The sequence below is a fragment of the Neofelis nebulosa genome, chromosome 3 (genome assembly GCF_028018385.1).
Source record: "Neofelis nebulosa isolate mNeoNeb1 chromosome 3, mNeoNeb1.pri, whole genome shotgun sequence".
Classification (NCBI taxonomy): Eukaryota; Metazoa; Chordata; class Mammalia; order Carnivora; family Felidae; genus Neofelis; species Neofelis nebulosa.
Window position 1 is genome coordinate 15,447,624 of NC_080784.1, and position 23,775 is coordinate 15,471,398.

The following is a 23,775-nucleotide window of genomic DNA, read 5'->3' on the forward strand; positions in this document are numbered from 1 at the left end:
GCAATAATGAGGCAACGTGTAATGTATTTCCACTTGACGGTCTCGCTAATATGTGTTTGTCACAGAAAGCCAGAGTTGCCTGGAATGACACTTTGAGTACCTAAAAGGTTAACTAAAAATTTCTTTTTCCCTACTGTGAAATGTTTCCTTTAGAGACATGAAATAATTTGTAGAAAGAAAAATAATCACCAAATGGTATTATTCCAACTCCAGACTTTGCCCTGTCATTAGTTCCTATAGGATCTTGTCACAGACCTACAGCTGCTTTGCTGAGTTTTATTATAATGGAATATTGATGTATTAGAAAAAGCACTGGATAGGGACTTTGTGACCTTGAAAAAGTCATTTAACATCTCTGAGCCTTAGTTTTTAAGTCTCTACAAATAATGTATAACTGATATTCTTTTTTTGTTATATTACTTAAAGGTAAAACTCTCCTTTCATAGAGGAAATCGTTGCGTAGGATTATAAAGATTATTCCTTATAGTTGTCTTACAGACTGGAGAGAGCGCTAGTGAATGCTTTTGTCTTCGGTGCCCATCTGTTGGAAATGTTGAAGGTGGAGTAGCAACTGGTCATTATATTATCTCCTGGAAGAGGTGAGTCAGCCCTATCTCTTATTCCTTCTCTGTCCTATTCTACTGCCTTTATTATTTGTCATTGTCATTTAATATTTGAAAGCTTCTGTCAGTCCTGGAGAGAAGACTAGAAGTCACATGCTATCACTAAATGTTTGTCAAGAACACAAAGATTAAAAAGGATAATTAAACTTTTATTTGTATTTGTCACAATTTGTGACCTGTAGACTGATGAAATTTTAACCAAGCGAATTCTCATGACAGGACCGTTAAAAACATTAAGAGAAACTGTTCTTATTTGCAGTCAATAGGATTGTCTACATAGAAAACCCAAGGGAATCAACAAATAACTTCCATTATAGGAGTTCCAGCAAGGTTGCTGGATATAACATCAATATACAGAAATCAGTTGGCTTTCTATATATCGGTAATAAACCTCCAGGCAATATACTTGTAAAACAGGTATCATTTAGATGATAACAAGAATTATAAGGTAAGTAAGAATATATCAAATAGAAAATGAGTGTTGCCATTATGGAGAAAATTATAAAACTTTAAAACATTAAAGGAAGTCCCTACATGGGACATACACAAAATTGTCTTGGGTAGGATTTGGATAAGATCTGATATTGTTTGTTCTGTAAGTCACTGCAATTTGCTTCAGGATCTCAATAGCTTGTTTTAGTTTGTTTTTGTGGAGCTTGACACTGTTGATTTTAAAGCTTATATGGAAAGGCAAAAACTCAGAAATAGTCGAGATACTTCAGAAGAAAAACTAATAAACAAGGGTACTTGGCTCTTCTAAATTCCCAGACTTAAGGTAAAGCTACAGCAGTCATTGCTGTGGTATTGGAATGGGAATATGTGAATAGGCCAGTGGAACAGAAGAGAGAGTCTAGAAATATATCCACACATATGAAAATTATGTTTTAGGGAGGTAGCATTGCAAATCAGTGGAGATCTGGTAATTGGTGGTAAACAATTGGGTATCCTCATATCTCTACACTGTGTATAAAAATTAATTCCAGGCATATTAAAATTCTAATTGTGAAAAGCAAAACATTATTACTTTTAGTAGAAAATAAGAGAATTGTTTTATGACTTTGGAATAGGGAAGAATTTCTTTAAATAAGACATAAAAAGTGTAAGTCTCTAAACTTGATGAATTTGATTTGTTAAAATTAAGTTTCTTAGTTCATTAAAAAATACCTATAAAAATACAAATTGGGAAAAGCTATTTACAACATGGAAAACTGAGAAAGCATTAGAATTCATTTCAAGAACTTATACGAATCGTAAGAAAACCAAGTCTCCTAACAGAAAGTTGAGCAAAATCTTGAGTATGCGGCGTTAAGAGAAACAGAAGAGGCCAGATGGCCAGGAAACATAGGGAGAGAAAGTCAACCTTACTAGGAATCTGAGATTCAAATGTGCTCCCACTAATTTGGAAAAATAAAAGGGGTTAACAATGCAAAATTTGTCAAAAAAGGTAGAGTATAAAATAGAACAGTTACTTTGGAAATCCATTGAGCAGGGCTAGGTGAAACTGAAGATATCTATATCCCTCATAGAAAAGGTCTCAAACAAGTACACAAAGATATATGAAAGAATGTTCATAGCACCTCTGACTATAGTAGTAAAAAGTTACAAACTAAATATCCATCAACAGGAAAATGGACAAACTATGGCATGGTCATAGAACGGAATGCTATGTATCAGTGAAAATCGATGAACCAGAGCTGCTCCTGTTAACCATTAGTATTAAGGGAACAAAGCAACTGCAAATGTTGAAAATATGAACAAATTGCATGTATGTAATATTGGGAAACATGTAAAACACTGCACATTTCTTAGGGCTACCTTCATAATTTGGAAAAGTATAAAGAAATACGTAGCAATGATGACTCCCAAGTCAGTACTCCTAGGGCACAGGTGCAAGCAGGAAGGGGCACGTGGGGAGGTTCAACTATATTGTGATGTTTTCTTAGGCTGGGAGGTAGATATGTGATATTTCATGTGTGAATTTCTTGGCTCAATTTTTTCATAAATTTAAAAACTGCGAATGAGACATATGAAAAATGAGAAAGGAAAAATCATGGGCTTATTTTTTTTAAAAAGCTAAGATCTTTCTTTCTCCCACTTCTGAATTTGCCACATCGAAGTTTAGTTTAATTTATGTTTACAGGAATTAAAATTGGAATTTGAAGGCACTGCTTAATCATCCCATCACATTACTGTAATACCCTAAAGACCTACTAACGAAGAGGGGTTAGATGTTTTCGCCTGGGGCTTTTGTGGTGTAATACTTTGCACCCAGTGTCCGCTGTTCCACATCTTGATCCCGACTCTCCCCAAGGCCAGTTCTCGGGAGTCAGCCAGCCGCCCTGTGGTTCCCGTCCTAACTGTGACACAGGGGAAGATATTTGACAGTTTCATAATGTTACTCACTTTCTCTCCGTGATGTCAGAATGCTGCGTTTTTATTGGTAGTAAAATACTTTTTGTTCTTTGGTTTCGACTCTGTACTTTGGGTGTAGCTAGGACGGTACACTTGGAAGTGGTCTGGTGCTCGGCCTCGAACTGGCCACAGGGGGAGAAGGTCTGTGTCATAAGGTCAGTCCGCGCGCTCCCACCCACGCTGAGCCCTCTGCTACCACGCCCTGTGTTAAATGGTGGGTTCCATGGTATGGCTGATTCTCATTCTGGCCCCTGGACCAAACGGCAGCCTTGGGTTATACCATCGATTCACTGGAAACATTCAGAACCCAAACGGGATTCTAAAAGCCTTTTCTTCACTAAACTACTTCCAGGAATAAAGTTTTAGGAGATGTCTAAGCCCTTTCTGTTTCCTTTGAAACAAGTTGGTGAGTATACACGTGGCCTGTTTTTGATTCCACGTTTCACGTAAAATGCAGATTTGAAAGATTCCCTTTTCTGTCACAGGACCTCCGCCATGGGAAACGTCCCTGTCATCAGTACTGCCATCACTCTGCCACACGTGATCGTAGAAAACATTCCCCTCCATGTGAATGCAGGTAACGGCACCAACTTGTACTTGGTAAAAAGAATCCAGTGAGAATACTTATTTTAGCTTCTAAGATTTAAAACTACTTTTATTACAAAAAATGCCCAACGTTTACAAAAGTAGATTATGATCAGTCTTGTTTCATCTGTACCTCAGGCTCCTCCTCCTGCCTTATTTTAAAGCAAATCCCAGATATTATTTCGTCTATCAGTATTTCTGTATTAGTGGCTATTTTTCTAAACATCATCACAATTCTATTGTCATCACCTTAAAAATTAGCAATAATTCCTTAATATTAATTGCCAAATTCCAGTGTCGCAGTTTCCCTAGTTGACTCTGAATGTTCTTTAGATTGTCTTAAGGTCTCATCACTGCAGCTGGTGGATGTCTCATACTTTTGAAATCTCTGGGCGGGCAGACTCCCTCTCCACTCCCTCACCTCCTTTACCCCCCCGACCTCTTCCTTGCTATTTATTGAAGAAATGGAGTTAGTTTTCCTGTAGAGCGTCCCACAGTCTGGGTTTTGCTGATTGCATTGTATCATTTTTAAGTGTCCCTGTAAGTTGGTGGTTACATCTGTCGTCTTGATCAGATTCAGGTTCAAGTTTTTGGCAAGAATACTTCATGGTTAATGGTATGTGCTCTCATCAAGGAGGCACACGATGCCTGTTATTCTTCTTGAACCATGATGGATAGTTAGGGACATGTTTTATAGATTCAAAAAATTATTCCTAAAGTATAATTCAGTTCCTGATAGCCAAGACCCTTTCTAAGTCATGCAGCTTTAGAAGGAGACTTGATTCTGTTTAGCCTGTTTTATCACAGTCCCATGGCTGTTGTCCAGTCCAAGAATGTGCTTCTTTAGCAAGAGTGCAGTATTAGCACTAATTTAAATAACCTCATGTCTACAGAATGAGATTCATTTACAAGAAGAACTCATAAATGGTACACCGTTTTCTTTCACCAAGAGAAACGTGTCGTCTTTCTCTGCAGATCTGCCATCGTTTGGGCGTGTCAGAGAATCCTTACCTGTCAAGTATCACCTACAGAACAAGACTAACTTAGTTCAAGACGTGGAGATTTCTGTGGAGCCCAGTGATGCCTTCATGTTCTCTGGACTTAAACAGGTATAGGGCCTATCGCATTGGGCTGCTTGTGTAGACACAGACGTGTGGCCAGGAAATGGAGAGCTATATACTTAGTTTTTACAAACGAACTGATAAGGCTGATTATGGTCCCTGTTATTTTGATAATAGGAAATTTTTCGTCACCTTTAAATATTAAGTACAATTTGTGTAGCAGCGGATTAAGTGGACAACCCTTTTCACACGGAGATCATACATACAAGTTATTTCTTTCTGTAAAACAAGAATGCACAAATCCTCAGAGTATAATAGACTTTCTGAAAATTTTAGATTTCCCTTTTATTACTACTGTGTGTGTGTCTGTGTGTCTGTGTGTGTCTTTTAACTTGAGGCCTAGAAACCTGACTACCCATATTAAAAGCCTGATTCTCTGGGGCGCCTGGCAGGCTCAGTTTGTAAAGCATGTGATACTTAATCTTGGGGTCATGAGTTCAAGCCCACACTGGGCATGGGTCCTATTAAAATTAAAATTAAAAAAAAAAATTTTTTTTAAAAAGCCTGATTCTCTTCTGAACTATCAGTGAAATTTTTTAGAGATTTTTAACCTTGCATAGAATTTACTTATCTTTGGCGCATTAGACATAATTTTATATTTACGCATAAAAATAAATTATTCAGGTGTTTTGATTCACCCATTCAAATCAGAGGTGGATTCCACATTTTTTGAGTGGAATATACACTTTCAGGCAAAACCAATTTTCATGAGAATACTGTTTTCTGTCAAAGTTGATAATAGACGCCCCTCAAGAGTCAGTAAATACTTTTTGTTAACAAGGGCATAATTAGAGGAACAAACACGTCATAATACTTAGAAGTGTCTCCCTTGACTAGTCATTTTTGCTGTGCATATTCTGGGTGCTAGGTTTGTTGTGAAATGTAAAATAGAATTCTTGGGGTGCCTGGGTGGCTCAGTCGGTTAAGCGTCTGACTTTGGCTCAGGTCGTGATCTCATGGTCCTTCCTTGAGTTCGAGCCCTGCCTCGGGCTCTGTGCTGAAGGCTCAGAGCCTGGAGTCTGCTTCAGATTCTGTGTCTTCCTCTCTCTGCCCCTACCCCGCTCGTGCTCTGTCTCTCTCTGTCTCTCAAAAAGAAATAAAAACATTAAAAAAAAAATAGAATTCTATACGAAGTAGAGTGTAAGTCCATACACTAATTTAAGTTTATAACATATAGTACATGTCGTATTAGCTGTTCTATGTTGGTACACACACGTTATCTTTGACACGTACATAACGTATGTACTCATTTGCAAATGCGTAAGCTTTTCTTGAGTGTCCTGATCCTTTTCACATACTGACTTACGAATAAATAATGCACGATACCAAAATCTTACCTTTGTGTTCTTTTCTAAAGGAGCACTAAAATTTTCCAAACATCTTTTTTTCCGATAGTATTTACCTCACTGCAAAGATAAAATCCCGAAAACACCAGAAACAACTAGCTTGCCTTCTGTTGACATAGTATTTACAAAGATACTTTCCTACAAATTATCTCATGGCGTAAGTGACTATAAAATCTACATGGTCAAGACAGAAAATGTCAGTCCATCTAGCGTTCCCCTTTTTAAGCTGGTACAAGCTGCCATTTAGATCTTGGTAGAAACTGTAGAAGCTGAGATGATCACGCACGTATTTTTTGCATATTTATTATGTGTGTGGTCCTAGTCTCATCCTAATTCAGCCCTATTAGTAGCATCTGTCTGGAAAGTGGAGTAGGAGAGAGAGCACATTTCACCAGAAAGATGTGGGTGTCCAGTGGTTTCTAAATAACTAAGGGGTGATACCATGAAGATGCTGTAAGTGTATATACTGATTATCTGTCTCTACCATTTGTTATGATGTAGATTCGACTGCGTATCCTCCCCGGCACCGAACAGGAAATGTTATATAATTTCTATCCTCTAATGGCCGGATACCAACAACTGCCTTCTCTCCACGTCAACCTGCTTAGATTTCCTCACTTCACACATCAGCTGCTCAGGCGTTTTATACCTACCAGTATTTTTGTAAAGGTAAGTCTTAGGACTTTTAAATCTCCTGTCTTGAACACAGACCAAAGGTGGCTTTTCATGTAAGCTTCTCAACGATATTTTGAGACTAACTGATAGTTTTTTGTTTTTTGGGGTTTTTTTTAACGTTTATTTATTTTTGAGACAGAGAGAGACAGAGCATGAACAGGGGATGGTCAGAGAGAGAGGGAGACACAGAATCTGAAACAGGCTCGAGGCTCCGAGCTGTCAGCACAGAGCCCGACGCGGGGCTCGAACTCACGGACCACGAGATCATGACCTGAGCCGAAGTCGGGCGCTTAACCGACTGAGCCACCCAGGCGCCCCATGACTAACTGATAGTTTTGACGTGTATCGTATGAATTTGGCAGTATTGCTTTTCATTTCTGTAAAGTTGCTGTTATTTTACAGAATCTAATTTCCAAGATTTTTATTCCCTCAGGTAAAAATGATTTACCTTTACAGTATCCTTAGACAGGTTTTTTCCTTTGGCTTATAAGTAAAGCATATTTTTAAGTTGTGGTTAGTTTATAACTAATTTTTAATCAAAATGGATTAACTTTCTAAATATGACCCTTGAGCTTTCCTGACTCTCTATGTAATACTGGATTGGGGTCTTTTCTGAAAATGGTCCTGTGTTGGAAACTGTAGTCTGGTCTAATGTTTTGATTTTTTTGACGCTGGTACCATTTCCAGGTTCCTGCAGTAAAGGAATGTGTAGGATGGTCGTGGTCAGTGTGGGAAGGAGTGAATCGGGCCACACAGGTGGTTTATTTAGCACAGTGCTCACCTCCAGTGAAGCCGTTCTCGATGCCTAAACTTAAGGCTTCCCTCCAGGTGGTTGTGGTTTCCTCAGTAACTCGGATATAAAAGTTTGGAGGAACTGTCCCTTCTTTATATAATCTGGGATTGGGTACATTTTAAATTACTCTGTATTAATGTAGCCTTCATAATCTTCCCAGCTTTTATCTTTCCAGACTTACACTACTTCTTATTTACATTTGCAAAAAAATAACTTATTAATGTTTCCAAGCACCATACTTTGATTAAAAAAAAAATTTTTTTTTTTTTAATGTTTATTTATTTTGGAGAGAGAGAGAGACATACAGAGAATCTAAAGCAGGCTCCAGGCTCTGAGTTGTCAGCACAGAGCCCGACGCGGGGCTCAAACCCATGAACCGTGAGATCATGACCTGAGCTGATATTGGACGCTTAACTGACTGAGCCATCCAGGCGTGCCCTAAGCACCATACTTTTAAACTATAAAAGAAAAATCTCATAATTCTAGATCTCCTGTGTTTCAAAAAAGTAGCTTTTTAAGAGACTTTATTATTATTTTTTTTTTTTGAGCAGTTTTAAGTTCAGAGTAAAATTGAGTGGAAAGTACAGAGGTTTCCTGTTCACCCCCTGCCCTCCCCACCCCCCCAATAGCAGTGGCTTTTTTCACATCTCTCCCCATTCACATTCTGAAGCTATGTCTGTTGCTCTTCCTCCCTGTCATGTCTGAGGTCACCTCGCAGGGAAAAAAATCTCATGACGGGTGGGGAGCACTGGGGAAGTGATGGCCTCTGATGTCCTTTTAGCCGTTTGACCTTCTGAGGTCTGCTGTTCCCAAACTCAGAAGTGCAGCTTAATTAGTGTGAGACAGAGGTGTGCAAACACAGCCTGTTTGAGGTGTGAGAGTGGATTGATTTGAGGAATCAGGATTTCAGGTCCACCAGTTAATCTCCTCCTTTCCTTTCCCTGTGGGGCTCCCTACACCCCACCCAGTCCCAGCTCCTGCTGGTTCAGTCTTCTCATTTTCTTCCACAGTAAACCTCCTCTGGGTAGTGCTTTAATCTAAGGAAAGGTTCCAGAACAATAAACATTTGCAAGGTTGAACGTAACCAACGTGCCCTTTTGACCTGCCATGCTCTTTTTTCTGAATCCAAGTACTACCTTCTAGTAGCTTGACTACTGCCAAAAAAGTTGGCTGGGATCCTCAGAGCCAGCTCCTTTATCGGGGAGAGTCAGAACTACAGTTGTTTTACTTGTCACACTAAGGACAGTGACTAAGGGTTACCCTTTTCCCACCTAGCAAACAGTCTTACTCGCGCTGTATATCCCTTCACATCTTTACTAAACTTGAGCGCCATGCTGTTCCAGTATGACAGCCACTGGCCACGTGTGCCCTGTCAAGGTTTAAATTAAAATTAATTATAATTTAATTTACTTTAAAAAGTAGTTGCACCAGCCCCCCTTGAAGTGCTCAGGAAGTCAGCGTTCTGGTGGCTGCCATGTTGGACAGCACTGACACAGAGCATTTCCATCATCACAGAAAGTTCTGTTGGACGGCGCTTCCCTCCTTCGAAGCTGGATGAGTATTTTTCTTCCTTTGAAAAGTAGATTCCAGTCTTCTAATTGCATGACGTCCTTGTCTTCTGTTTCTGTTTGTAAAGCTGTGTCTCGTAAGGATTTAGCCACATCGAGCCATTATTCGTTTTCTAAAACTGAACATCCTCTGTCGGTACTAAAGATGACATGACGTATAAAAGAGCAGCACCTCTGCTTTCCTTCCTTCCGTTCCTGCCTCAGATGTCAGAGGCCTAACTTACACAAGCACACACGTACATATACGCACGCACAGGCACACATACGCACGCACATACGTGCATAAAACGCACAGCAACAAAACTGAAGGCAGGAGTGCTCCCTTCCTTACCTCAGGGAGTCCCTGGGGATCATTCTGCATAAAGCATAGTAAATGGCTTTTGGTGATGACGTTATCACACTGTTCTGTTTCATGTCTTGAATGCCATCTCTGTCGTGTGTTACCACAAAGGTCTGCTGACATACATCTGCTTGATCAAATTATTTGCAAGAATTTCATTTTGGGGGCACCTGGGTGGCTCAGTCGGTTAAGCATCTGACTCTCGATTTCGGCTCAGGTCACGATCTCACAGTTTGTGAGTTCAAGCCCCAAGTTAAGCTCTGTGCTGACAGTGTGGAGTCTGCTCATTCTCTGTCTCTCTCTCTCTCTCTCTCTCTCTCAAAACAAATAAGCATTTAAAAAAAAAAAAAGTTTCGGGGCGCCTGGGTGGCTCAGTCGGTTAAGCGGCTGACTTCGGCTCAGGTCATGATCTCGCGGTCCGTGAGTTCGAGCCCCGCGTCGGGCTCTGTGCTGACAGCTCAGAGCCTGGAGCCTGTTTCAGATTCTGTGTCTCCCTTTCTCTGACCCTACCCCGCTCATGCTCTGTCTCTCTCTGTCTCAAAAATAAATAAACGTTAAAAAAAAAAAAAAAAAAAAAATTAAAAAAAAAAAAAAGTTTCATTTTGTCAGTTACTTGATGACACCCTGAGGTGTTGCTAACCTGTCAGAAGTTTGATACCCTAAGTACAGCTACAGTACCTTTTCTTCCTGCTTAGCCTTTACTCTGCTCATGTGATGGTTTAAGTTTTTCCAGTGACCTTGAGGAAGGGGAAATTTTTGTTTTCATCTACTGCTTCTATCCTTGCACTATTCATTGTTAGACACCGTAGTTCATCGCGGATTGCTCTTTCTCAAACAGGAGACTGGGAGACCTTGAATCCCCAAGAACTTGTCTATCAGCTCAGGTTTGTCGCCTGCGTAAAGCTTGAGGTGCAGGAGGGCCCTGAGCGAGACAGAATAAAGCTACCACTTAAGCGGGAATGGTAACTAGGTTCCCTCTCACCCGCTCCCGGTGATAGAGTAGCTGCTAGAAAACAAGGTGAAGAGAAACAGTGCCTGCGGCGGATTTGGCAGGTGGACGTGTGTGGCCAGCGGGTGACGTCTGTGGTGTCAGAGGGAACGAGGGGGGAGCACCTAGGCCTGCAGTCTGCCATCCCCAGGTTCAAGTGCAGAGAGACTGGGGTGGGAGAAGGAGAAAAACAATGTGATTCTGATACTTGTACACTTCATTCTGTTTTGGGGACACCGTTCCAAGAATTTCAGAATCTTTTCAATTCATAGAGCTTTTGTTGTTACTATGTTGTAAACCTGTTTTGTTCTCCCACTTTCAAGCCACAGGGTCGACTCATGGATGATGCCTCTATTGCCGCGGCATGATGCTCAAGACTGGCCGTCGGCCGTTCTTACAGAGAAGGTGTCCAGAACTGTATGGTTTTCATTGTGAACTATATCTTTGATCATGGTAAAAGTTAATCTTTTCTATTTTTTGATGGATGTTGTACCAACTATTCGGAGGAACTCATGCTTAAAATATTAGGAAAATCTATCCTCTCTTCTAGTTTCGCTAATAAATATTTGAAATCTCTCAGTGTGACATGGAAGGATGTCAGACCATTGCTATTGTTAGAAGCCATTTTATGAATAGTAAGTTCTCCTAAAAGTAAGTGATTTGCGTGTGCAATATTGGAGGAAACGTAAGCATCCCAAATACGAGTGGCCAAGGAGAGGAAAATGCCCTAGTATCTGCCCCAGCGAAGTTCTGAATCCCCGTGAGTCACTTTTAGAGTTGACTGAACCGGACATAAGCCCATCCTCACCGACTGGATGTGTGCTGAGAATACATACATACAAACTCATGAGCAGCTGTATGACTGATCCAGAAAACTTCCAGAAAGTTTTAATCAGAGCAATTTAAAAGCTGTCTAAAAAAAAAAAAAATCTTTGCTTGGCACCAAAACATGTGAAATAGGTTGAGCTTGTAGCCTAAGTGTGGATCGGTTATGAAACAGGTTTGTGTTTGTAAGTGCGTTAACAAGATTTTTGTCTGTCAGGATCTAAACTATAAGGATGTGATTATAAGCTGAATTTCTTAAGCTAACAGTTTTTGAAAAAGATGCAAGGTCTAAATGAGAGCTTTAGTTATATTGGGCCGTTTCAAAAGGAACAATTTAAAACTCTTGGAAATTCATGTAAATAAAAATCATATTGTGGAAATTTTCTTCTGTTAAAATATCTTAATTTAAAACTTACCAGATTTCCTGGAAAATGTTATTATTTAAAAGTGCAGGAGTTGTAAAAAGGAAGTAGTGATGTAAATAAATATGTTCTCTTCTCTTTCAAGTATGCTCGTCTGTATCTTTTATTTATTTTGAGCCTGTTTGGTTTCAACTTCACAAAGCATCTTTTACTAAGAATACTGCTGCCTGGGGTCTAGGGAGAGCGTAGGATTGGAAATTAGGAGCTCTGCGTTCCCGAACTGACTCTGCTAACCTTCCAGGAGACCGGACGGTGGGATTGGTGGTCTTAGGAGGACGTGAGTTCCCTGCGGTCTTGGCTTTTCAGATAGAGGCCACGGGGAGCTCGTCTCCACGGTCAGGCTGTCCGGGGTCAGATCCTGGTTCTGCCGCTTGCTTGGGAGGCCTGTTCCAAGTTACTTACCCTCTGTGCGTTTTGGTGTTCTTATCTATAAGGCGTAGGCAGTGGTAGTACCGATCTCCTACGCTTAGGAGGAGAGTAACAATGACTGCATGAGAAGAGCTTGGAAACGGTAGCTGACGCACAGGAGTGCTCAACCAGTGACATCTCTCACATTATTATCGTTGTTGTTGTTATTGTTATTATTATTGTTATTAGAAGACTGAAGATGATATTCATGCACCTCCTGGAGGGTTCATGTTATCAGAATTTGTTGATGTTTATGTCGTTCAGTTCTACATACATGAGCATATATGTGTGTACATATATATAACATATGTAAGGGTCTAAAACCATGAGCAAAAACGCCATGGAGCAATATATTCTATATACTCTTGTATTCTATATCCTGTACTTCACGACCCACCAATGGGACATAACCTGCAGCTTGAACCACTCACAGGTTCCTTTGAATTTGAAGATGGTCTGATGCAGAGCTTATGTAATAAAGATCTCACGTGTTAACACTGCTGTCGTCAAACGCGAAGTAGGTGTTAGAACAAATGAATCACCGGCACTCCCGTAAAAACGGTTAACGTTGTTGTGAGGGTGCTGTGTGCAACTCTGTGCGCCTGCAAACGCACCAGACGCACAGCCCCGCGCCTCCCCTCATCTTCCTTGGAGCTGGCAATAGAGTAACCCTTCCCCGGCCAGGAGTTCTCCCAGACCAGGAGTGTTCCTGTTTTCTTATTTTCTACTCAAAAATACATGAGATCAGCAGCTTCCCCGGGCCCCAGAATCAAAACTGTCGCCGTGTTTCCAGAGCTGCTGATTAACTCAGGTTACCAGGGCCGAAGGGGGACCTCACGGTCTTTCCCTTCCTGCCTCCGTACCATCAGCCACAATCATCTGTGTGCGTGGAAATCTCTTACTTTCTGTTTTTTACTGGGTACCGTTTGGGTCTCAGTATTGCTCTCCACCAACTCAGGGGTATACATTTTTAATTAAAGAATTATATTTTGGGGGAGGTATCCATGGAACTTTGACTCCTTTTTTTTTTTTAATTTTTTAATGTTTATTTTTGCGACAGAGAGAGACAGAGCATGAACGGGGGAGGGGAGAGAGAAAGAGGGAGACACAGAGTCCGGAACAGGCTCCGGGCTCCGAGCCGTCAGCCCAGAGCCCGACGCGGGGCTTGAACTCACGGCCCGCGAGATCGTGACCTGAGCCGGAGTCGGACGCTCAACCGACTGAGCCACCCAGGCGCCCCTTTCAATTCTCAATTTGCCTAAACCCGTATTTTATGATCCTAAAAGTTCAGTTTGCAATTTAAACTCAGTTTTCCTCAGAAAATCTTAGGTTCCTTATCCTCAAATTCCTTAAATGATTTTATGGAGCTTGACTCTTAGAGTAGATTTTTAAAAATCTGTTTTTCATGTTACTTGAAGGAGGGATTCTTTAGTTTTAGTTCAGTCATGTCTTTCATGGCCCAGGTTATATCTCCATCCCAGATATAAAATGTCTTCCGGTCGAGATACTGTCCCTAATAATAGCTGTTAAGAATTCTGAGTTGTGATTTCTACATTGGCACTGTCATGAGAGAAGGGCCACTTGTAAGTGGAGAAGCCAGGCTCACCCTTCCGATGGTGTGGGCTCCTGCGGTCCCAGGTAATACCTTTCTGAAGCTCCCCCTCTTGAGCTAAAACCCCAGAAAAGGCACCTGAAGTGTCCCAACTCCTAGAGTAGAAACTACTTAGAGAGGAGTGGTATTACTTAATGGTACAGTGAATAAATAGTAGTGACTCTAATCTTCAAGAAGCAGGTATGTGCAACATTGGTGATCGGAGGTTGTTAAATGACTACGTGACACCAGATGGAGATGTGTGCTCGCTCCTGTTCCCCTCTCTTTTTTTCAGGCCGTAAGTCCTCTCCAACTAAAGTGTTATGAATGGATGCTAAGTAAAAAAAAAAAAAATCATTGATCCTGTGCATGAAGATCTATAAGAAAACAAGCTTACATTTTATTTCATTATCCTAGCATTTCAAATACCTTTTTTTTTTTTACACATACGGATTTGTTTGGAAATATTTTTAACAAGTGATACTCATGCTGCCCTTTGGTGAGCTCCAGAAAATATCTTCCTTTTTTACTTTAGCAGACACCGCCATTCTCAGACACACGTACTAAAGAAAGAGCTCCATAAAATCCGCTACGGGAGTACAAAATCCCGCGTTTTCAGGTTTTCTTCAAAGAGCGTATTTGTGAGAAACTTTCTCTTCCACTCAGCTTACTGTTTCTGCTTTCTCAGGCATGTTTTCCCACACAGGGAAGCGGAAGCACAGTCATAGCATCTTTTAAAAAATTCTGTCTTCTCTTCAATTACCGAAGGAACTCCTAGCAACCGTGAAGTCGATTTTTCACTACGCAGTAACAAGCCTTATTCAAAAGGCATTAGCAAAGGGTATCAGCAGGCATGGCAAACGGAAACTTGCAAATACTATCTTTATTAGGTTGGTCAAGATTTCTAAACGATGCGTGTTTCCCAAATGATGATCGCCAACATCTTTTGAGTGCTATAATGTGCCAGTGATGTTCTTACCTCAGTTAATACTCCTGACATACTGTGTAGGAAACGTTTTGGAGAAGTGGAAACTGAGGCATAGAGACCGGTGGTCTGGTTTTCTCTTCAAAACAGGCCACTGCAATAGTTAATGGGTTTTTTTTGTTTGTTTTTGTGTTTTTAAAGCCTAATTTTTGTTATTTTTTTGTTTATTTTTGAGAGAGAGAGGAGAGCGAACCCACGAGCAGGGGAGGGGCAGAGAGAGAGGGAGACACAGAATCTGAAGCAGGCTTCAGGCTCCGAGCTGTCAGTACAGAGCCCGACGCGGGGCTCGAACTCATCAACTGTGAGATCATTACCTGAGCCGAAGTGGGACACTCGACCAGGCGAGCCCCCCGGGCGCCTCTAGTGGTTTCAAACAACAGTGATTATCTATCTTTCATGGTTACAGGGGGTGAGGAATTCAGGAGGGGCGGGCTGTGCAGTTCCCACTGTAAGGCCGTCGTGGTCCCACAGTAACTGGAGTTAGAACGGCAGCGAATGGAACAGGATTCTGAAGTGGCCCAGGCCCGGCCGGGAATCTGTGCTCATTGAGTCTCGGCCTTCCCAGTGGTCTGCAGGCCACGGACGGTTTGCAGGACCGCGCGGAGCTCCAGCGCGTGTGCCCTAGGAAACCGCATCGCCTTTTGTGACCTCACCTTGGATACCACACGACATCACTTCCATTGCAGCCACCGGCCCACCCGGGTTCAAGAGGAGGGAACATAAACTCCACCTCTGGAGGGGGAAACGTGGGGGACAGAAGATTCTGCAGCCATCTTTGGAACCCACCATCTGTCGTTGCCAGTGACATCCACCGCAAGCAGCCAAGGGCAGGGATTCAAGTCCAGGCGCCCCACACGCCCACTGTCCTAAATACTGAGTGTTTGGATGAGTGTGTTTTTGATGACTGAGGCGTCGTGCATTCTGTGAGCGAAGACCTGTGTTCTGAATTCTTAAGTCTCCGGCAATAAAGCTGCTGCCCTTAATCGCACGTTCAATTCCAAGTGTTTCCTGAGCACCTACTGTGGGCCAGTTTCCGTGCCGCTGCCAAAGCCATAAAGGACCCCCTCCTCCTGAAGAGCAACAGGGGAAAATGTCATGCACACAAATTCCACTACGAGGTGAAAAATGCAGAAGTGGGGAGGAGACTGGGAAACTACTGGGATGGCTGCCATTTGTTTTAAAATGCTCCCGGGGCGGGGGGGGGGGGGGGGGAGAAAATTAAAAGAAACTGGTCTGAAAGGAATGGATAAGATTTTGAAAAGTTCTGATAATTGTTAACGGTGGGCCAAAGGGTGCCTGGGGGTTCATCTCACTCTATTTTGGGATGTGTCTGAAAATATCCACGATTAAGGAAAGAATAAAAATACAAGGTAGAAGGGAGCCACAGTGGAGGTGAGCACAGGGCAGGAATGAGGAAGCTTCGGTGAGGCAAGGGCTTCCTCCAGGAGCAACATCAGCTTTGTTTTCATATTTGCAAGAAAATCACCGTGTCTTTCTTGTATGGGAATGCATTTCCATTACCCTTGTACAGATAATGTACGAGTGGGTTTGGGAGGACCTATAAAAGTTTGTAAAATCGACAAATCCATAGAGAGCCTTCCAGGGGATGAAGGATGTGCTGGCTGGCACCCATTCCTGCCAGCATGATGGCGTGCCAGGTGCTTTTAGCATAGACTTGTTGGCTATCAGGTAAGTTAGTGCTGTTTTCCTATCCAGGGGGTTCATAGTCAGTGATAAGAGAAAGAAGGGCCACGAAACTCACTTAAAACTGAAAGAATGAAGCTTTGTCACCGTCACCACCACTGCTACTGGAGAGCGGGGCTTTTTCTGTTGAAATTCAAGGATTTGGGGATGACGCTGGTCTTTTTTTGGCTTTGTCACACTCATCAGATTGAAGACCTGTAGTTTGAGAAATGTTTGCTCTTGGATGATCATCAACAACCGTTGTCTCCGCAAAGGACTGAATCTGAAATGCCAAACTTAACTGGAAGAAATAAACAGCTCTATATTCAAGATGAAATACGGAATTATTTAAAGACAATACAGGAGGAGCTCTGTGATAGCTCATCTATCAGAGGTGTTGATGACCAGCAGGTACTCAGACCACGTGGACACTATTTTCTCCACTTCTGATGGCTATCCCTGTATTTCCTTTTTTTTTTTTTTATCGTAAGAATTTCCAAACATACACGAAAGTAGACACTGTAACACACTTCCATGCTTGTGCTCATCTTCAGCAGCTATCAGTACTTTGCCATGTACTATTTAGTCTCAGCCTCTTAATTTCACCCGTAAAAGGCCTTTTAAAAATAAAACCACAATGCATCATTACTCTAAAAAATTACCAATAATTCCCTGAGATTGTCTAATACACAACGTGTATTCAGTTTTCCCTGATTGACCAAGTAGTCTTTTTATAGCTGGTTTGGATCCTAACGAGGATTGACCGAGTAGTCTTTCCATAGTTTCACCAGTATCCTAACAAGGTCTTCCATTATATTACGTTTCTTAAGTCTTGTTTTCTTTTTTTTTTTTGTTTTTTTTTTGTTCAGTGTCATGTAACATAGAACAGCACCCCCTTTTTATCCCTTACGTCAAAGGGAGGTGTTGAAGAAATGGGGTCGGTTGGCTTAGAAAATATTTCACCTTTTGGTGTTGGCTGATTGCTTCCCCAGGGTGTCATTTAACCTGTTGCTCTATCTCCTGTATTTCCTGTGGTCTGAGGGTTAGAGTCCAAAGCTTGCCTGAGTCCCTTCCTGCCTTGCTTCCCACCCCCCTCCCTTTTTTTGTAAGAATATCTCAGATGATATGCTGCACATCCTATTGCCACCATGTCTGGTTGCCTCACTTTTGGTGATGCTGAGATTGATCAGTGGGCTTAGAGGATGACAGCCTCAAACTCTGAGTACACGCTGTCAGCGAAACATCCATCAATGGCAATTATCTGAACCAGAAGTTGCAGAAGGAAAATTTTAAATGCTATCCTACATTTTATTCCTGCTGGCTGGAATTCTGTATTTTTTCCCCACATCGACTAAGTCTTTTTAATTACCCTAAAACGTAAGAGAGAATTTTTAATAACTTAATTTTCTCTTTATAATATTCAGAGTGGTAAGTTGGTGCCTTCACAAAATCTCTAATGTTATGCAAGAGCTTTGGTTTTTGTTTTGGTTTGCCCTCCTCCTTTTGGCCCTATTCTTATGAAGTAGTCATGTAAATGAAAAGCTGGAGGACCTGGAGGACCGGAATGTCAGGCTGGTGTGATGGCTTTATGACATTTTTGGTAGCAGCTTTCACCTTCTTTAAAAGAGACCCAGCACCCTCCATCCAGCTTCATCGACTCAGAGGGATATTTGTGCCTATGTTCACCCGTGCAATGCTTCTGCTTTGAAAAATAAAGCTTGCAAGGAATCTTCAGCTGTACGGATAAAATCAATGAGATCACTTCTTCAAACTGATACTGATATCAGACTTTCACTCCTGTGAACCTTTTTCAACTATGCACTTAAAATCAGTATTATATGATGTTCTAAATTATTACCTTGGGAAAGCACATGAGCTTGACACAGAAGCAAAATGAAATTGTTTAATGAGTGTATTTTATACTAATTCTTTAAAGATGTAATCATTACGTGATGGATCTTTTACCACACACCCCCACACATGCATGCATACACCATTAGAAACCTGCTAAAAAAATTATTCAGGACACGTTAGAGACAGGCAGCCTTTCTTTATTCAAGAGGGGCTCCTACAATGGGGTTGTGTAGGGGAGAGAGGTTGGACTCAATTCTAAAAAGGACAAATGGGGATGTACAGGCAAGGCATAGGGTGGGGGGGTCAGTGGATGGAAAATCACCAAGAAGGGGATGGGGGATTCTTGCTAGACCAACTCAAAAGAATTTTTTTTTAAGTTTATTTATTTTGAGAGAGACAGAGCATGAGCAGGGGAGGAGCAGACAGAGACAGAGGGAGAGAGAATCCTAAGCAGACTGCACTGTCACACATGGGGCACGAACTCACCTACTGTGAGATCATGACTTGAGTTGAAACCGAGTGGGACCCTTAACCGATTGAGCCACCCAGATGCCCCGTCCACAGATTTTTTGCTGAAGGCAGCCCAGGGGGATCAGATACTAAGGCTGGGGGTCGGGGATCCCCCCAAACTGATTTAGCAGGATTCTTGCTCAAACAGGATTCTCCAAAGTCAGAGAGAAGCCCAAGGGCAGGCCAAGTCGGTGCATACAGGAGCCTGAAGAAAGTGTGGTCCGAGGACACTCTTGTCCATGCACACTTGCTTACAACCACTTCCCACAAAATTGTAATTTCAGGTCAATAACCACCACCACCCCCCACCCCCACCCCGTCAAGTAGTGGAGTGTTTACTGTTCTTAAAGTTCGAGCGCACTGGGAGAGCAGAACTTTTCTTCTCAAGCGTTGCTTCCCCTGCCTCGTGGAAAATTAAACCAGGGTCGCCCCTTCCGAGAGAGCTTTGCCGGGTAAAGCTCATGCGTCAATAATCCAGTGGCCGGTGGGACAACTGCCTCCAAGTTCCGCGGAGCATAAAGAAACTTCCAAAGTGGTCAGACAGGCTGGGTGACTTCAGGACAATGAACCTTTCTGTTCTAACAGACCGGCTGTGGCCAACAGAGGTTTCCACGCGCTTAGCGGACGTGAGCAGCCGACTCGCTGCAGGTGGAGGGCGTCCCAGCGCCGCGCATGCAGTCGCTCTGGTCTCGGGGTTCAGAGACCCCCCCCTCCCGCCCCGCCGCGCACGTGCACGTGTCCCCCGCCGCGCACGCGCCCATGCCCGCCGCGCACGCGCGGCCCAGGTGTGGCCATCGCAGCCCCGGGCTGCCGCGACACTCGCGTTCCCGCCGCCGGTGCACGCCTGCCTCTGTCTGAGAGACGGCGCAGCCACTGCCAACAAGCTGCACGGCCGCAGTTCCCGAAGAGGCCCCCGCTGCGTTTCTGAAGCATAACGCAAAATGCCTTCTGGGGACTTTGCAAAGGCCACCTAGGAGGTGAAGCCGTGTTGAGTCGACCTTTCCTCTCCGGGAGCAGCACGGTCCGGAAAGAGAGAGGACACGTCTGATTTATACCATCCACACCCCTACAATCCGCCCCGGGTGCTAATCCCGCCCCTCACCGCACGCCCCCTCACCCCACCTGTGTCAGAAGCCCAACTGAAGAAAAGTGAGAGCACAGCGTCCAGTATCTGAAAGGGAGGCCGGGGCGGGAGAGCCGCAAGCCGGTTGCAAGGCCTCCTGGCAGACGCAGGGCGGTGCTTCTGGGATTTGCGCTTCCAGAAGGGAGAGCGTCCGCAAGGCTGGTGCCCGGCGGTGTTACCCCCTCCCCACTCCCCCCCCCCCACCCCCCGGCTCCCCGGGCCTCCTTCCTCCCTGTCCTGTCTGTCGGGTTTGGCAGATCTGGGCGCCCACCCCAGCGCGGCCTGAGCCTGGACAGACGAATCCTTCTTTGTGACAAGGGTCCTCCTCCCTGGTGAAACCACCTGTCGTCCGGATATATCGATCTGGTCGTAGAGAAAACAGCACGTGCAATACGATCCTGTCTGAGAGGACAAAACCAACACGGCCCACACATTCCCGGGGGGTTCCAAACGACCGGAAGTATACACATCAAACTATAGTTTGGAGTTACTGGATTATAGGTGATTTTAATTGTCTTTATTTTATCATTCTGTTGTGTTTTCAGCAGATGTGGTTTTTTTTCTAACAAGAATAGATGATAAATGTTATTTTTAAAAGGAAAGTATCCCAGCCACCAGAGGGAAGAGAGTCAGTGGCCGGATCCTGGCGCGACCTTGCTCCTTTTGTGACCCGTGACAGCCACCCTGGAGGTAAGGTGTGCGAAGGCTGAGTAATATTCTAGGATGAGGATGTGATTAAGCAGTTTATATCCCCACTCACATCTCTCTCTTCCTATTTGAGAAAGTCTCCCCGGAGTAGTAGGTGGATCTTTGGCCATCTGATTTTGGGAGAAGGTGAAAGGTTCTACATGTCTAAATGTAACGCTGCAATTCCCTTTGGGTGCAAGAATTGTTAGGTGTCCGAGACGAGGAACATTCTACTCAACTCGGAGGCACAGATACATCTGCTTGTGAGCTGTGACTACAGACACCCCCCTGAGAAGCATCCTGCCCGGAGGCACAGGCCTGGCTAGAGGGGCCCCGTGGGGGAAGAGCGTGAAGGGAGGGAGACTAGCAAGGTAAAGACAAAAAGGTACATTTTTGAGGGGTCATTATTTCCTTCTTCAAGGCTAAGCCTGGAATGTTCACTCACACATTCCAGTGGCCAGAGGAAGTAAGGAAATGCCATCTCCCTGGGTGCCCAGGAAGTAGAAATGGTGTGATAGAGCATCGTCTCTGCCACAGGGACCCTTCAAGGCTCAGCTGCACCTCGCCCTCCTCCACAGCCTTCACGGTCCTTCCATCGCCCTCCAGAGCCCTCTAGCATTTCCTATACATATTGTGCATCTTGTGACTTTGGAAAGGATGCATTCTGCCTCCCGACTGGACAGAAGCTCTTTGTTTTTCACCTCTTTCTTCTCCAGTGCCTAGTATGGGGCTCCCGAGGGAGTTGGATGCAGCCATAAATGGCCAGGAGGTGAGTTAGATGCTCAGAAGTGTCACCTGTGCTGTCTTTGTACATTACTGAGAACAATTATGCAGATGAAATACCAAAGTTAACAACCAATTGCTTGTTACTCAAGTTACTGAACTGGATACAGAGGAGAGAGAGAATCCAAAACTGAGGCCAGCTGCCTTATTGATTTGGTCAGGAGGGAGAAAGTTCTCTCCACCAGCACACCCTGGAAGTCTAGCTCCCTGCCTTCAGGAACTTCATCCCGCAAAGTGATAGGTCAACACCTATGACTTTTTGAAGTTGAACAACGATTTATTTACTGATCAGACAGAATTTTTTTAATGTATATTTCCTGCTAAGAATGCAATTAAGGGAGCTAATCTTTGTAGAAATTGCTGATTCCTTTTCTGAAATCAAGATATGTAAAGATGAGTTCAGAACATTTTGTCATGCCAGAAATCAGGGAATAACCAAATATTGCTAGAGTCATGCCAAAATGACCTTGGGGCCAACAGGAAGAGGCTCCCAATGGATCTATACATTCACAATGGCACTCGAATAAAAGAAACAAACAAACTTATAGGCCATGTTGGAAGATGTTAAAGAACCACCTTATTTTGTTTTTTGTTTTTTTAAGTTTATTTGTTGAGACAGAGGGTGGGGAGGGGCAGAGAGAGAGAAAGAGAGAGAGGGAGAATCCCAAGCAGGCTCCACGTTAACACTAACGTGGGGCTCAATCCCACAAAATGTGAGATCATGACCTGAGCTGAAACCCAACAGCAGATGCTTAACTGACTGAGCCACCAGGTGCCCTGAGAACCATCTTATGTTGAAAACTGACCAAAAAAAATTTAAGTGTTTGTTTTGCCATGCCTAAATGAATTGTGCGTTAGGGTAACCACATAGTTGATAGAATAATTTTTCCTATGGGAGCATTCCAGCTAATAATGACTCTTGGTAATGATTATCAATAGCTTGTGACATCTCAAAAAAGGGAAATAACTTGACACTCTATGCCTCCTGATGGAAATACACAGTTCACTGAAGTAATTTTGCCCAAAACTTCATTCTGATTCTGATAGTGCTTCTAGATGTAACTACCAATTTTCGGAAAATATGGTGAAGTATTAAATGACACTATAACTAAGCAGCAAAATCCACACTATAGGTAGTTTGGGGGGACAACAGCTCCTCCAACAAATAGAATTTAAAGAACAGAGCAAGTGGTAGGGAAAGAAGGGACTTACACACTGAAAGATACTTGAGAAACCTCAACTGCAGTGTAGGAACCTATAAAAATGCATGTTTGAAGCAATTAGCAAAAGATGAACACTGAAGGCTAATTAGATAACGTAAAAGGAGATGTCAGCTATTTTAGACACGACAGTGACACTGTGGGTGAAATAAAATGATATGTAGATAAAATAAAATCATTTGCTTCAAAATAATCTGAGGTTCTTGGTTAGTGGTAAGTGAAATGAGATTGGCTTTGAACTAATCACTGAAGTTGGACGATGGGCGCCTAGGCACTTCAGTGTGTATTTTGATTTTTTTAATAAAATATTTTTAATATAAAAAGGCAGCTAGATTCTTAGTGATTTCTTTTTTTTTTTTTAATTTTTTAACGTTTATTCATTTTTTGAGAGAGAGAGAGTGAATGAGAGACAGAGCACGAGCAGGGGAGGGGCAGAGAGAGAGGGAGGCACAGAATCCAAAGCAGGCTCCAGGCTGTGAGCTGTCGGCACAGAGTCCAACACGGGGCTCGAACCCATGAACCATGAGATCATGACCCGAGCCGAAGTCAGATGCTTAACCGACGGAGCCACCCAGGCTCCTCCCATTTTTTCATTTTGCTACCTGTTGTCTCTGGGGGAAAAAGTGCCTCATTGAAAGAGATTGTTTTATTCCCCCTCATTGTGCTCTACCTTGTGTGAATATGGTGGGTTAACACTGGTCACAACACCGTAGGAGCACCGGGGTGGCTCAGTCGGTTGAGTGTCTCACTCTTGATTTCAGCTCAGGTCATGATCTCGCTGTCATGAGATAGAGCTCTGCATCAGGCTCTGACGGGGCGTGGGGCCTGCTTGGGATTCTCTCTCTCCCTCTCCCTCTGCCTCTCCCCCACCTCAAAAACCAAAACAAAACAAAACAAAACACTGTAGAGTGTGCTACCTAGAAGGAATTTAACCTGATGCCATGAATTGGTCAGGATTTGACTTGCCTTTTTCTATTGTAACAAGATTTGGCAGAGATCCTGGACCTTAAGAGCATTTAATGTTTAAGGGCACATTCTTGATTCAGCCAATGCTAAGAAAAGCTGTTTGGCCAATTACTAGCGGGTCCCGTCTTTTGCACAACCATTTACTGGATTCCGTTCAACCCAAGGGGCGTGGCAGCGATGAATGTCTCTGAACTGTGTGTAAGAGGGAGGATCTCCCTCTCTGTTTCGGTTCTCTGCGATTAACAGCAGTCTGGTCATTCATTTGTC

The 23,775-nt window shown here is 43.1% G+C and overlaps 1 protein-coding gene across 2 annotated transcripts in view; it reads left to right on the forward strand.

Moving 5' to 3' along the window:
• Positions 1 to 11,782, forward strand: part of TRAPPC11 (trafficking protein particle complex subunit 11) — a 48,797-nt gene extending 37,015 nt beyond the window's left edge. For both annotated transcript variants that reach the window (XM_058719951.1, XM_058719950.1), the window contains exons 26-30: positions 488 to 599; positions 3,521 to 3,612; positions 4,596 to 4,729; positions 6,589 to 6,756; positions 10,775 to 11,782. In XM_058719951.1, the coding sequence (XP_058575934.1) occupies positions 488 to 599; positions 3,521 to 3,612; positions 4,596 to 4,729; positions 6,589 to 6,756; positions 10,775 to 10,819 (551 nt within the window). In that variant the 3' untranslated portion in view covers positions 10,820 to 11,782. The remainder of the gene's footprint in view (positions 1 to 487; positions 600 to 3,520; positions 3,613 to 4,595; positions 4,730 to 6,588; positions 6,757 to 10,774) is intronic.
• The last annotated feature ends 11,993 nt before the right edge of the window (positions 11,783 to 23,775 follow it).